At 41.5% G+C, this 15,558-nt stretch overlaps 1 protein-coding gene and 1 long non-coding RNA gene across 5 annotated transcripts in view; both read right to left on the reverse strand.

Annotated features, from left to right (window-relative positions):
* Positions 1 to 1,966: 1,966 nt before the first annotated feature.
* LOC121567410 lies at positions 1,967 to 6,308 on the reverse strand. 2 transcript variants are annotated; one of them, XR_006661147.1, is made up of 2 exons: positions 5,570 to 6,308; positions 1,967 to 4,825 (listed from the first exon to the last, which is right to left on the reverse strand). It is a non-coding gene; the product is annotated as an uncharacterized LOC121567410 (long non-coding RNA). The 2 variants fall into 2 exon arrangements; XR_006001105.1 differs by having other exon boundaries at positions 1,967 to 5,072.
* Positions 6,309 to 6,372: 64 nt separating this feature from the next.
* LOC121568254 (uncharacterized protein C14orf132) overlaps positions 6,373 to 15,558 on the reverse strand; it is a 48,043-nt gene continuing 38,857 nt past the window's right edge. For all 3 annotated transcript variants that reach the window (XR_006001221.2, XR_006001220.2, XM_041878811.2), the window contains one exon: positions 6,373 to 8,275. Coding sequence is in view for 1 of the 3 variants with exons in the window: in XM_041878811.2 (XP_041734745.1) it covers positions 8,057 to 8,275 (219 nt within the window). In the remaining 2 variants the exon portion in view is untranslated. The remainder of the gene's footprint in view (positions 8,276 to 15,558) is intronic.

The raw sequence follows: 15,558 nt of genomic DNA on the forward strand, positions 1-15,558 counted from the left end.
GAAAAAATATTTAACAAATGCTCAAATGGCCATGAAAAAGCCCAGGATTTAAACTTCAGTCAAATTGCTACTGACACTAATTGATTGCCGTTTTAATTGTATATATGAGAGATCGAAAAGCCACATCAATTTCATATTACATTATAACACTCCAATTTGAGTAATATCTCTAGAAGGCCACTTGAGTGTGGCTGTGCCAGAATGAATAAGCTGATTTCAGTTTTGAACTAGAGTTGCCATTTCAGAGCCAATGCTAATTCTGAAAGAACAAGAGAAAGTCCTCTATTTAAATTCCGATGAGTAACCCATCACTATGAGTTGGGGGAAAAACAGTTGTTTAAAGGATGAAATTAGTCCACTGCGGATTCAACCCAATATGAGCATGACATTGACAGATTTGTGATAGTATAATATCATTCATTCACATTCAATTGAAGAATGGCATTAGCATCGAATAGCCCCCGCGATATGCAACTTTTCAGGGAAGTTAGGAACCAATATACACAAGCAGTTAGGAAAGCAAAGGCTAGCTTTTTCAAACAGAAATTTGCAACCTGTAGCACTAACTCCAAAAAAATGTGGAACACTGTAAAGTCCATGGAGAATAAGAGCACCTCCTCCCAGCTGCCCACTGCACTGAGGCTAGGAAACACTGTCACCACCGATAAATCTACAATAATCGAGAATTTCAACAAGCATTTTTCTACTGCTGGCCATGCTTTCCACCTGGCTACCACTACCCCGGCGACCAGCTCTGCACCCTCCGCTGCAACTTGCCCATGCAAGAAACCCATTGGTTTCTCAAATGATTGCCTCGCCTGATTCACCAACTACTTCTCAGATAGAGTTCAATGTGTCAAATCGGAGGGCCTGTTGTCTGGACCTCTGGCAGTCTCTATGGGGGTTCCACAGGGTTCAATTCTTGGGCCGACTCTTTTCTCTGTGTATATCAATGATGTTGCTCTTGCTGCTGGTGATTCTCAGATCCACCTCTACGCAGACGACACCATTTTGTATACATCTGGCCCTTCATTGGACACTGTGTTAACAAACCTCCAAACGAGCTTCAATGCCATACAACACTCCTTCCATAGCCTCCAACTGCTCTTAAACACAAGTAAAACTAAATGCATGCTCTTCAATCGAACGCTGCTGGCACCCGCCCACCCGACTAGAATCTACTCTGGACGGGTCTGACCTAGAGTATGTGGACAACTACAAATACCTACGTGTCTGGTTAGACTGTAAACTCTCTTTCCAGACTCACATTAATCATCTCCAATCCAAAGTTAAATCCAGAATCGGCCTCCTATTTCACAACAAAGCCTCCTTCACTCATGCTGCCAAACATGCCCTCGTAAAACGGACTATCCTACCGATCCTTGACTTCGGCGATGTCATTTACAAAATAGCCTCCAACACTCTACTCAGCAAATTGGATGTAGTCTATCACAGAGCCATCCGTTTTGTCACCAAAGCCCCATATACTACCCACCACTGTGACCTGTACGCTCTTGTTGGCTGGTCCTCACTACATATTCGTCGCCAAACCCACTGGCTCCAGGCCATCTATAAATCACTGCTAGGCAAATCCCCGCCTTATCTTAGCTCATTGGTCACCATAGCAACACCCACCCGTAGTCTGCGCTCCAGCAGGTATATCTCACTGGTCATCCCCAAAGCCAACACCTCCTTTGGCCACCATTCCTTCCAGTTCTCTGCTGCCAATGACTGGAACGAACTGCACACACTGTATATATATTTTCTATTTTCTGTTGTATTTTTGACTTTATGTTTTGTTTTACCCCATATGTAACTCTGTGTTGTTGTTTTTATCGCACTGCTTTGCTTTATCTTGGCCAGGTCGCAGTTGTAAATGAGAACTTGTTCTCAACTGGCTTACCTGGTGAAATAAAGGTGAAATGAAATAAGTAAATAAAAAATAATAACCTGACAGGACAGCCCATCATTTTCACATTCTTATCAATTTAATTGAATTATACAGGATGGTAAATCATGAGGTTAACAGACAATATCGATTTTTTTATTATGCAGGTAAAAACATGTTTACTGCTAAGTTTTTCTGTTCGCTTGCAAGAGTGTGTAAAAAAAAAAGAAACGACATCGACTTTAACAGCAATGTTTCTGCACTGACTGAATTACTAAAACATTTGAAAAATGTACACGATCGATAAAAAGTTTACAAAAAACATTCCTCATACGAGTAAACATTAGTTCTACATCTTTGTTCATGAACAAAGTAATTCATCATCCAATCAATATTCAATAAAATAAGATCATGAATATTACGTTATTTATCCCTTACTGGAACGCAGCTTGCAGAGTTGTCGAGTAACAGAATGTTGGGATGGAAGTGATACAATACATGCAAACAAGCTAGGTAAGTTTATACTAAATCAAAATATCACAATAGAAATTGAGAACACAAGAAAATGATCATGGTTGAACTGTCATGTGGTCTCTCACCAGCTGCATTGAAGTGTTTTCCATATTAAGATGTCTTTGCAATGAGCATGCACACATGGCTTGAATGTTGGGACTACTGGTAATGAGGAGCATTATGAACAACAGAGCTGGTCTAATTTACTGATGTGTACACAGCCATTATCCTTATAAGATACAAGTATTGAATCCTGGCTCCTGTAATGCATGCCACGTTCCACAATGTGTGTCTGTGTGTCTGTGTGTCTGTGTTTGTTTGTTTGTTTGTTTGTTTGTGTGTGTGTGTGTGTGTGTTTTGGTTAATCTAGCATGGGAACAAAATAATAATGAACCTCAAATATCAGTTTCAAAATATAAATTGTGTCAATAACCCTCATAGTGTTTGTACTGTACACTGCAATCATGATGACACAAACACTGAAAATGTTACATTTCCTTTTTTAAACAAGATATGTTTTCTAAGTAGGTCATACATTTATGGAAAGTCAAGACAATAAGTATTTCCCCACCCCTAGAAATTTCATTTAAAACAGTTGCAGTGATGTGACTCTGTGCAGTATTCTGTATGAAGTAATTGTTATAGAATGCTTTTGTGAATGAACATTGTGACTGTATTTAGCCAATAGCCTTTCTGTTAATCAGTATTTCATAGCGGTAACCCTGACACCTACAGGGAGGTATCAGAACTTACAACACTGCAACTGGATGCACAGAAAAGTAGAATCCAATTGTTCAGAGTCAACGAAGTCGATAAATATCCATTCATTCATTGCAATGAATGTGTGAATCGCTGTCAGAAATCCATTTCAAAACAAGACGTACAGAACTCCAGAAGGATGTTGCTCTTTTCATAGTGTGGTTTCACTTTCTATGTCATTTGTGTGTCATGAGTCACAGCACATTCCAAATAAAGTCAACTACAAGTAACCTTGGATAAGATATGGTATTATTTGTTGAAGTCATAAATATGATGTCTGTTACTGTCACCTCTCGAGTCCCACTTCCTCCATAATATCCCTCCTAGCCCCCATGTAGTCTTTATGGGTTCCCTGTGGGTGCTTTTATAAAGTCACAGTCCTTAGTCCCTAGTCACCCATACTGTCTCTGCTGACTCAGGATATAGGAAGTCTGCTTTAATGAGACTATATATTCCTGGGGGCCGAGGAAGGATGGACATTTCCTGGGAGTCTGCAGAGACAAACACAAACAAGCCACCGGGTTAGGGGAGCCGCTGTGAATCAGGAGGGAAGGGAGTGCATAAGATGTCCGGCAGCATTGAAGTCAAGTAGGATTCTCATATCTCCGAATAAACAAACATGCAGCGTAGCCTCGTTGGGAAATGCAACACTCTGCAGAGGAAGAGAGCTGGGATGCTTAGCGTCTGACGACGACCCAGAGCCAGAGAACACCACAAAAGTGAGGTGATCTATGGAGGGTGTTACCATGGCAACAACATATAAAAACACCCACTGAAGTCTGACTATATTTTAGTTATCCCGCTAGGTCATTTGTCAATTTATACATGGGTATATCACGATATGTGAAATGTTGGATTCATAAGCCTTTAAATATTTACAAAGGCAATGATGCTTATGAATTATAGAGCTCCCAAGTTAGTGTGAGCCAGCATATTTACGCAACATAGTCTAGGGTTATACCTCAGCGGTAAGCATGTTTGAGTGTGTGTGAATAACTATGACATTAGGCAATACAGTGCTTGTTAATTAAAGCTAAATTATAACTAGTATAATTGGATAGAATATTAGCCTTAGGGCTCTATTCAATCCGTATCGCGGAACTTCAGCGTTACAGCATGATAGAAATTTAAAGGTAATGTTCCCGCGTTAGTGGAGACTGCATTCTTGGTAAACACTGCGTATGTCAGCTCAATTGGAAATTACCTTTACATTTCTACTGCACAATCTGTAACGCTTCAGCGATACAGATTGAAGACAGCCCAAAATTGAAGCTTAACTAATTTAGCCCAGGAAGACTAGCTCAACTTTAAATGGCCCCTATAAAATTTTAGAATTTGCTAATTATAACCATGATGAGAAAAATGGTGTAAAACATTTACAATGTGTTAAAAGATAAGAAAAAATACAAACCCTAATAACACATAATGACATCATAGCTTTGTCATCACAACCATGTTACAGAAAGGTACATTTATATTGTGTGTGTATTCGCTTATATACCCAGCTGCTCCTTGCTCCTACAATTCTTGTAGGAGTGACTCATCCATTTCCCCAGCAACGGCCGGACTATTTCTTGCTGCCTGGGAAGGAAGAGGCATGTGGGCATGAGGTGCCCTGCCTCAGGTCAGAGGCCAGTGCCAACGCAGACACCACAGTCTAGTGCTCTGCATGGATGGATGGATGGATGGATGGATGGATGGGGGGATGGGGATGGGGATGGAAGGAGAGAGAACAGAGGGGAAAGGAGAAGGAGGATGGGATGCTCAGTGCTCTATGGGGTGTGGTTAAGTAGACTTCAGCCCCCTCTGGGCCTATGGAGGGAGGAAGTCAAACGTGTTGAAATGCACCTGCTGGTGAAGGGGGCACCCTATGGTCACGTCTCCCCCATTTAACAGCTGTAACTGTCAGGATCTACAAGAGTATTATCATAGTAGTGTTTCTTTATGAATGTGACATTTATCATATAATGCAGTAGAGGATACATGATCACAAGTCTACACATGCTCTCAGTTAACACCGTAAAGAGATGAACTATTAATCCATTAGAGCGAATATGGAAATTACATGCTTAATGGAACATTTCAACTCAAGATATACTGTAGACTTAGTATGAAGTAATGTTGACTTATAGAAATAAAGAAACACAGTACATTAAATACTAAAAAAAACAGTTCCCTTTAACAGGCAGATGCATACTGTATAGCACAACAATTAACTTTTTACCTGGAGGCGGTAATTCAAAACAAATCTTAAACAGTAAGGGGCAGTTTCCCGGACACAGATTAAGCCTAGTCCTGGATAAACAGTAAGCTCAATAGAGAATCTCCATCTGAAATTTTTTTTAGCCTTATTAATCGGTGTCCGGTGAAACGCGCCTAAGTGACATTGCAAACTGGTTCATACGGTACCTGGGCTTGAGGCTGTGATGATGTTTTGTCATATGTAGGAGGTCCAGCATCCATGGTGGTCAAGGGGCATCCATGGTCAATAAGCAGTTGATGGGTAGGAGTTGTGTAAGTCAGTTCAGGCACATAATTCGAGCCGTAGACAGTGGGCACCTGATCCTTAACCAGTCCCATGTCAAAGCACACAGTCGACACAAGGGTAGAAGAAAATACTATTATAGCTAACTGGGGTTCCTCACCTAGTTCATATGAATGTTGCTTCAGAATAGTTACTGTATTAAACTAACTACATATCGTGGGGATGTATAAAATTAACTTGTATGCATCATCTTGAGTTATTGCCAGCAGATACTTATGACCCCATGCTGTGCGATAAAAAACAAGTGTTTTGTTGTTGTTGTTGTTTATTGTAAGAGACAACCCATTAATGTTCACACAGGTTTCTTCTGGCTAAGCTCTCTAAGGACCCTAAAAAGGACCGCTCAGAGATGCCATGATGAATCTGTCTCTTGTTTTCATTAACTCTACTGTACAGTGAGATCAGGGCAATTAGCTGTGTGAAGTGATGCCTCTGCCAGACATTTGATCCTAATTCTCTCCATCTTAAAACCTTTTATTCCACTTCGTTGGTTTCAATAAAAAAATGAAATGTTCCATTCATCTTCAAAAAAAGTTCAGTAATTCAAAGAGATGACATGGAAGTTGGCTGTTATAAATCAATTCCCATGCAGTCACTCCTCTAGTCTACTCCTCTCCTCCTCCTCCTCCTCCTCCTCCTCCTCCTCCTCCTCCTCCTCCTCCTCCTTTCTCTCACAATGAGTGTTGATTAAATGAGGAAGTCACTTAAAAAATTCACTTGAAGCACTATCTTTGTTCAGATCTGCTCTGATCACCGCAGCGCAACGAGGAGATCAGTGTTCGCTTTAGGAAAGAGAGAGAGAGGCATTACATCTCATTACAGCCCTGCCGTTTGACAAGTCTGTGGCCCCACTCCACTGGGTGCATGGGAGACAGCACATAACTACTGTGGCTGCTGCCACCCAAACACACTAGTGTACTGAGAGACAATCTGAGGTGAATGTGAGATTCTGCCTGCCTAGCACAACAACAAAAAAACGAACGTTAACAGCAATGGGGTTTCTTATGACGAGTGAAATCGTTTGATTGCTAGCTCAACAACTTGGGGCTGTTGTAGTGGCGGTCTGGTAATTTGGGATAGTCAGGTTATGGTGGGCGGCTCAATGATTTAGTGCGATGTAATTGGTGGTTCCGTGATTTCAGATAATGTCAGCAGGGGTGGTATAACATCTGATTTGTGCTGACAACTTAATTCCCTCATTTGGCTTGTGGGTGATACTATGTTTGTATACATCTGTATCACTTATAAACATTATCCACAGTTATCCTACTGGGCACAGACGTCAATTCAACATCTATTCCATGTTGGTTCAACGTCATTTTCATTGAAATGATGTGGAAACAACGTTGATTCGCCCAGGAGATGTCATCACTGCATAGTTCAACTGGCACAGGTCTACAGACACTGCAGAGATGCAACAGGTGGGCACTGAACACTGCAGTTAAAATGGAAGAAAACGCCCCAGTTTATTGGGTTTTATAAAGTGCTTCGGGAGATTTCTAGCACTTAGAGGCTGATGTGGATAGGACAGCGCAGTAATGGTGAATGGTAGTGAAGGGGTGCAGCAGGAGAGAACACTGGGTACTGGGGACACTGCCAAGTCTGCCCTGGGCCCCTCCGCTGTCCACTCTGCCCCCCTACCAGCCACCATCTGTCACATATCTCTCCACTGGTCTCCGAGATGGTGGCCAACCACAATTAGAGCCGCTGATTGGGTGTTTATTTATATCACCCTTATTTAACCAGGTTAGTCTTGTTGAGATAAAAATCTATTTTTCAAGAGAGACCTGGACCAAGACAGCAGCATCAACACACCCATTTCAGACAAACAGGCACATGACAACAACCAGACGAAGATATATGGTGTGGTGTTCTGTTCAGGTTCATAGGCAGAGGGGATCTCACAGCTGTACACTTCCCTAATCCTTTAGGCTGACTTCTGGTGATCCCTCCAATTGGAAAGCAGAAGGGAGGCTCACTGCTTTACATAATCCCATTTCCATAACTAATTTACAAATGTTCATTATAAAAATGCACAGCCCACATCAGCTCACTTCCCTGTTTCTCATTCAAAAAGAACACATAGGCTTTAGGTAAGATACAGTATGGTAACTCCAGAGGATTGTCTCTCTCATTCCTAGTCTTAGAAACTCATTCATAGTCCTAGAGAACATCAATTTTGTCAGTCCCTATATTTTCACTATCATATTCTGTCGACCCTCAGAACAGGGCCTTTGCTTTAATATTATGGATGGACACATACAAGAGGAAAATGAATACAGGGATAGGTTAAAGTGGAGGAAAGAGGGGGCAAGAGGGAGGTTCGGCTGTGTGCTTGTCACCAACGGGTCTTAGAAGGCACAGGCGCAAACCACTGCTACCACTACTATGTTGCCGATGGTTGCAATGACGGCTACCCAAAGCCAGATGGCATCACTGGAGTACTTGCCCTCCTCTTCCGCTTCAGTCGGCCGGGAGAAGTTGGCGTTGAGGTTGGAGGTGGAGGTCTGGAGGGACGTGTTGCCATTGTACGGGGAATCCATGAAGGCCCCACTCACAGCCGGAAAATGCTGAGGGACAAAAGAAAGAGAGAGATGAGAAGATGACTTGGATCAAGGCCAGCATAATTGCATATTAGAGATTGACTATATGTACAGTAGCTCTGTGCAGTAGCTCTGTAACCCTTTGTCCAAAAATAGCATCTGGAGGGTAACAGGTATCATAAGGTTGATAAAATGGTGAACGGAAATACCCTCAGTGCTGTGAGGGCAGACAGGGGAACAAGAACAATCCAGAGCATCTGGTTAGTCATTGTGGCGTTACTACCCTGTGTCCTATTCTGACAATCACAGCTGCATGACCTACAGTGGGGAAAAAAAGTATTTAGTCAGCCACCAATTGTGCAAGTTCTCCTACTTAAAAAGATGAGAGAGGCCTGTAATTTTCATCATAGGTACACGTCAACTATGACAGACAAAATGAGAAAATCACATTGTAGGATTTTTTATGAATTGATTTGCAAATTATGGTGGAAAATAAGTATTTGGTCAATAACAAAAGTTTCTCAATACTTTGTTATATATCCTTTGTTGGCAATGACACAGGTCAAACGTTTTCTGTAAGTCTTCACAAGGTTTTCACACACTGTTGCTGGTATTTTAGCCCATTCCTCCATGCAGATCTCCTCTAGAGCAGTGATGTTTTGGGGCTGTCGCTGGGCAACACGGACTTTCAACTCCCCTCCAAAGATTTTCTATGGGGTTGAGATCTGGAGACTGGCTAGGCCACTCCAGGACCTTGAAATGCTTCTTACGAAGCCACTCCTTCGTTGCCCGGGCGGTGTGTTTGGGATCATTGTCATGCTGAAAGACCCAGCCACGTTTCATCTTCAATGCCCTTGCTGATGGAAGGAGGTTTTCACTCAAAATCTCACGATACATGGCCCCATTCATTCTTTCCTTTACACGGAGCAGTCGTCCTGGTCCCTTTGCAGAAAAACAGCCCCAAAGCATGATGTTTCCAACCCCATGCTTCACAGTAGGTATGGTGTTCTTTGGATGCAACTCAGCATTCTTTGTCCTCCAAACACGACGAGTTGAGTTTTTACCAAAAAGTTCTATTTTGGTTTCATCTGACCATATGACATTCTCCCAATCCTCTTCTGGATCATCCAAATGCACTCTAGCAAACTTCAGACGGGCCTGGACATGTACTGGCTTAAGCAGGTGGACACGTCTGGCACTGCAGGATTTGAGTCCCTGGCGGCGTAGTGTGTTACTGATGGTAGGCTTTGTTACTTTGGTCCCAGCTCTCTGCAGGTCATTCACTAGGTCCCCCCGTGTGGTTCTGGGATTTTTGCTCACCGTTCTTGTGATAATTTTGACCCCACGGGGTGAGATCTTGCGTGGAGCCCCAGAACGAGGGAGATTATCAGTGTTATTTTATGTCTTCCATTTCCTAATAATTGCTCCCACAGTTGATTTCTTCAAACCAAGCTGCTTACCTATTGCAGATTCAGTCTTCCCAGCCTGGTGCAGGTCTACAATTTTGTTTCTGGTGTCCTTTGACAGCTCTTTGGTCTTGGCCATAGTGGAGTTTGGAGTGTGACTGTTTGAGGTTGTGGAGAGGTGTCTTTTATACTGATAACAAGTTCAAACAGGTGCCATTAATACAGGTAACGAGTGGCGGACAGAGGAGCCTCTTAAAGAATAAGTTACAGGTCTGTGAGAGCCAGAATTCTTGCTTGTTTGTAGGTGACCAAATACTTATTTTCCACCATAATTTGCAAATAAATTCATTAAAAATCCTACAATGTGATTTTCTGGATTTTTTTTTTGTTAATTTGTCTGTCATAGTTGACGTGTACCTATGATGAAAATTACTGGCCTCTCTCATCTTTTTAAGTGGGAGAACTTGCACAATTGGTGGCTGACTAAATACTTTTTCCCCCCACTGTATATATATATATATATTTGCGGAAAAAATGAAAAAACATATGGGGGATTGGAAGTGATGCTGACAATTACATTGATGGAAGTTACAATCTATCTGCAATATTAAAGCTGATGTACCTTTAAAAAAAAAAAATTTAGGGGTTTTAATTGTGAGTAGTATAGTTTGACTCAGTAAGTTATTTGAGGACATCTTCTATACAAACACTGGTGAGTCCTATAGGAGAGAGGGAGACAATGCCTGACTGTGTTGTATAATATACCAGTATGAAAATGTATGCACTCACTAACTGTAAATCGCTCTGGATTAGAGTGTCTGCTAAATGACTAAAATGTAAATGCAATATACAGTGGGGAAAAAAAGTATTTAGTCAGCCACCAATTGTGCAAGTTCTCCCACTTAAAAAGATGAGAGAGGCCAGTAATTTTCATCATAGGTACACGTCAACTATGACAGACAAATTAACAAAAAAAAAATCCAGAAAATCACATTGTAGGATTTTTAATGAATTTATTTGCAAATTATGGTGGAAAATAAGTATTTGGTCACCTACAAACAAGCAAGAATTCTGGCTCTCACAGACCTGTAACTTATTCTTTAAGAGGCTCCTCTGTCCGCCACTCGTTACCTGTATTAATGGCACCTGTTTGAACTTGTTATCAGTATAAAAGACACCTCTCCACAACCTCAAACAGTCACACTCCAAACTCCACTATGGCCAAGACCAAAGAGCTGTCAAAGGACACCAGAAACAAAATTGTAGACCTGCACCAGGCTGGGAAGACTGAATCTGCAATAGGTAAGCAGCTTGGTTTGAAGAAATCAACTGTGGGAGCAATTATTAGGAAATGGAAGACATAAAATAACACTGATAATCTCCCTCGTTCTGGGGCTCCACGCAAGATCTCACCCCGTGGGGTCAAAATTATCACAAGAACGGTGAGCAAAAATCCCAGAACCACACGGGGGGACCTAGTGAATGACCTGCAGAGAGCTGGGACCAAAGTAACAAAGCCTACCATCAGTAACACACTACGCTGCCAGGGACTCAAATCCTGCAGTGCCAGACGTGTCCCCCTGCTTAAGCCAGTACATGTCCAGGCCCGTCTGAAGTTTGCTAGAGTGCATTTGGATGATCCAGAAGAGGATTGGGAGAATGTCATATGGTCAGATGAAATCAAAATATAACTTTTTGGTAAAAACTCAACTCGTCGTGTTTGGAGGACAAAGAATGCTGAGTTGCATCCAAAGAACACCATACCTACTGTGAAGCATGGGGTTGGAAACATCATACTTTGGGGCTGTTTTTCTGCAAAGGGACCAGGACGACTGATCCGTGTAAAGGAAAGAATGAATGGGGCCATGTATCGTGAGATTTTGAGTGAAAACCTCCTTCCATCAGCAAGGGCATTGAAGATGAAACGTGGCTGGGTCTTTCAGCATGACAATGATCCCAAACACACCGCCCGGGCAACGAAGGAGTGGCTTCGTAAGAAGCATTTCAAGGTCCTGGAGTGGCCTAGCCAGTCTCCAGATCTCAACCCCATAGAAAATCTTTGGAGGGAGTTGAAAGTCCGTGTTGCCCAGCGACAGCCCCAAAACATCACTGCTCTAGAGGAGATCTGCATGGAGGAATGGGCCAAAATACCAGCAACAGTGTGTGAAAACCTTGTGAAGACTTACAGAAAACGTTTGAACCTGTGTCATTGCCAACAAAGGGTATATAACAAAGTATTGAGAAACTTTTGTTATTGACCAAATACTTATTTTCCACCATAATTTGCAAATAAATTCATAAAAAATCCAAAAATGTGATTTTCTGGATTTTTTTTCCTCATTTTGTCTGTCATAGTGACTATGATGAAAATTACAGGCCTCTCTCATCTTTTTAAGTGGGAGAACTTGCACAATTGGTGGCTGACTAAATACTTTTTTCCCCCACTGTATATATACATACATACATACATACATACATACATACATACATACATACATACATATACATACATACATACATATACATACATACACATACATACATATAAATACATATACATACATAACTTATATATACATATCCTTTAAAAAAAAAAAATTCCCTTTATTACTTTTCAAACCCACCACCCCTTCACTAATTGGAGTAAACTAGTGAACAAGAACGCTTAGGCCTCTACTTCCAGATTATACATACTTATAGAATTTTATGGACACAGTCAATTTTACAATAATTATATTTTGTTTGTTTTTACTCCTGAACTTCCTCTACCCTCAACCTCTCCGATCATTTTCATCATGTCCATCCAGTTTGCTTCTATTTGCCTTATCTTTCTAACTGTGCTCTTTCACAAAAGCTCTCAACCTATAACCTATATACTTATTATGGACACCGTATGCTTTACATTAGTTATCTTGTTGTTATTAGTTGTTGTTAGTTGTTATTAGTCCCATCCTTCAGCTCCATTTAACACCTCCCATCTATCTCTTAACACCATCCATATTGGATTTCTATTTGCCATATATTTTTCAACTGTACTGTGATGTTTCACTAAAGTTCTGAACCCTTCTATTCTCATTGTTTCTACAGATTGTTATTTGAAAATAAACATTTTTGCTAAAAGTATTACTATATTATTGACTATGACTTTTCAGATCACCCAGTAGTGCTATCTGCAGGGTTAGCTCCAGATAAATATTGCAATCTTTTAGCCATTCCTGGACCTGTGACCAAAATCAAGGTACAAATGGACAGTACCAAAACAAATGATCTAATGATTCTGTCTCTTCGCAGCAAAACTGCAGAGCTGGGAAGATTGCATTCCCAATATAAATAGAATTTTGTATAATAATTTAAATTGAAAAATTCTAAGTTTTGAATCTGGCGTCGTTTTGCGTATCAGTTCATAAACACTATGCCATGGAATCAGTACGTCAAAAATATCTTCCCAACTATTTTGCAATCTATATGGGAAGGCTGTCAATCCTTTGGTCCTTAAATGAAACTGGTATAGTTTTTTATTTATCACAATGTTCTTTAACCAATTATGTTCCCTGAACAATTTAAAGGTGCAATAAAACATCTATGGGATTTCATGACCATATACAATATGATAAGAAAATATTTTTGCAGTGGCTTTGTTTTTCTGTTTCTTGCAAATGTGCTTTGAACTAGCTAAATCATTCACCAGACAAGAGTGTTTCTGTTGTTATTTGGAGGAACGTTCGGAGGACACGGCCAGGTTTGTTTTCACTCCACGTACTTATTGGTGTTTTGGGTCTTCTTCACACCTCTTCTCCTTGCCTGGCTTAAAACGCACATCCATTTATCAGCTAAGTCTGAGTTGGCCCACCCTGCACTAACATATGGCTGGACCAGCCAGACGGGACAACTGCACCCAGTGATGGACCAATCATTTAGCTGTTCCTTGTCCCCGCGCCCCCAGTCTCCACGGGGACAGGCTCGATCCATCAGGAGGGGACACGTTCATCATTCTGTTCCTCCCATCTGCCACTGATAAGAGAGAGGAACCAGGAGGAACCACCTCCACTACACCTCCTATCAGGAAGAGCGATCAGGGAAAACTTGGTTGAAAAGTTGTGTAGTGTTGTCAGGGAAGCTCATTTGCATGCTCGTCGTCCTCACCAGGGTCTTGACCTGACTGCAGTTTGGTGTCGTAACCGACTTCAGTGGGCAAATGCTCACCTTCAATGGCCACTGGCATGCTATTGAAGTGTGCTCTTCACCGATTAATCCCGGTTTCAACTGTACCGGGAGGTGGTGGCGTTGAGGTAATGGTATGGGCAGGTATAAGCTACGGACAACGAACACAATTACATTTTATCGATGGCAATTTGAATGCACAGAGATACCGTGACGAGATGCTGAGGCCCACTGTCGTGACATTCATCCTCCGCCATCACCTCATGTCTCAGCATGATAATGTACCGTCCCATGTCGCAAGGATCTGTGCACAATTCCTGGAAGCTGAACATTTCCATGTTCTTCCATGGCCTGCATATTCACCAGACATGTCACCCATTGATTGATCATGTTTGAAATCCTCTGGATCTTCGTGTACGACAGCGTGTTCCATTTCCCGCCATTATCCAGCACCTTCGCACAGCCATTGAAGCAGAGTGGGACAACATTCCACAGGCCACAATCAACAGCCTGATCAACTCTATATGAAGATGTGTCGTGCTGCATGAGGCAAATGCTGGTCACACCAAATACTGACTGGTTTTCTGATCCACACCCCTACTTTTTTTTAAAGGTATCTGTGACCAACAGATGCATATCTGTATTCCCAATCATGTGAAATACATAGATCAGAGCCTAATTTTATTATTTTTTGATTTCCTTATATGAACTCAGTAAAATCTTTGAAATTGTTGCATGTTGCATTCATATTTTTGTTTGCCTGTATGCCCTCCCACATATTTGTTTCATGTCTCAGGTAGCCCGCATGGATAGAATGCAAAAATTGACTAATATTTGCCATATTCTAATAATTATCTTGTGCCAACGGCTGCCTAGGCTAGTCCGTGCCATGATGAAACTTTCACTCCTGTAGATCTGAAATCATTGGATGGTGAAACTAGCCAGCCAACCAGAAAAGCAAGACGAAGCAATTCAGGGATTCTTGAAAGTCAGGTCAATCCTCATCTTGCAAATATATATTTTTTATAGTTAAACATTTGTATTTTGAAAGCTGTAGGCATTTAGAATGAAATGTAGAGTGGAGCTTATAATTACGTGATGACATCACGTGCCCAGCGTACCTTCAAAGGTATTCAGCAATCGTTATTTATTCTAAAACAGTTACCATCATAATTTGTCGCAATAAAGAAAGTTAGACAAGAAATCCACCCCTTTCGAATTGATAAAAACGTTGTAGATCTTTAGAAAATGTGTCCTATATCTGTCGTTTCCAATGATTGCTTTTGCTTTTGTCGAATAGACCTGGGTTAATGGAAACCTGCCTAATGTCTCTCAATGGTAAGGATGTGTCTAAGGCCCTGAGCTACTGTGACCTCAGAGACACAGGCCCAGTCACAAATTACTTTGATTGGCTCACAATGAGCTCTGTCTGTCCCTAGAGGCCAATGAGAAACCCATTGAAACAGACAGAAGGAAGCAGCAAATTAAGACTTGAGGTTCATCAATAGCGATCACTGTTAGGCATTGCAATTAATACTCTCTAACAAGGCAATGGGAAAAGAGCCAAGCATTCACTGGCAGGCTGGGGAGCCTAACTGACAGGCTTCTGTTTCCTGTCACAACACGAGAGGAGATCCCAGCTAAATAACAACCATGTCTTTGATTATGTCATCCCAGTTCTATTTCAGTGTGCTATTAAACCCTGGGGAAAACAAGCAGGTAAGGGCACCCCAAGGCCACCAG

The sequence above is a fragment of the Coregonus clupeaformis genome, chromosome 6, assembly GCF_020615455.1.
Source record: "Coregonus clupeaformis isolate EN_2021a chromosome 6, ASM2061545v1, whole genome shotgun sequence".
Lineage (NCBI taxonomy): Eukaryota > Metazoa > Chordata > Actinopteri > Salmoniformes > Salmonidae > Coregonus > Coregonus clupeaformis.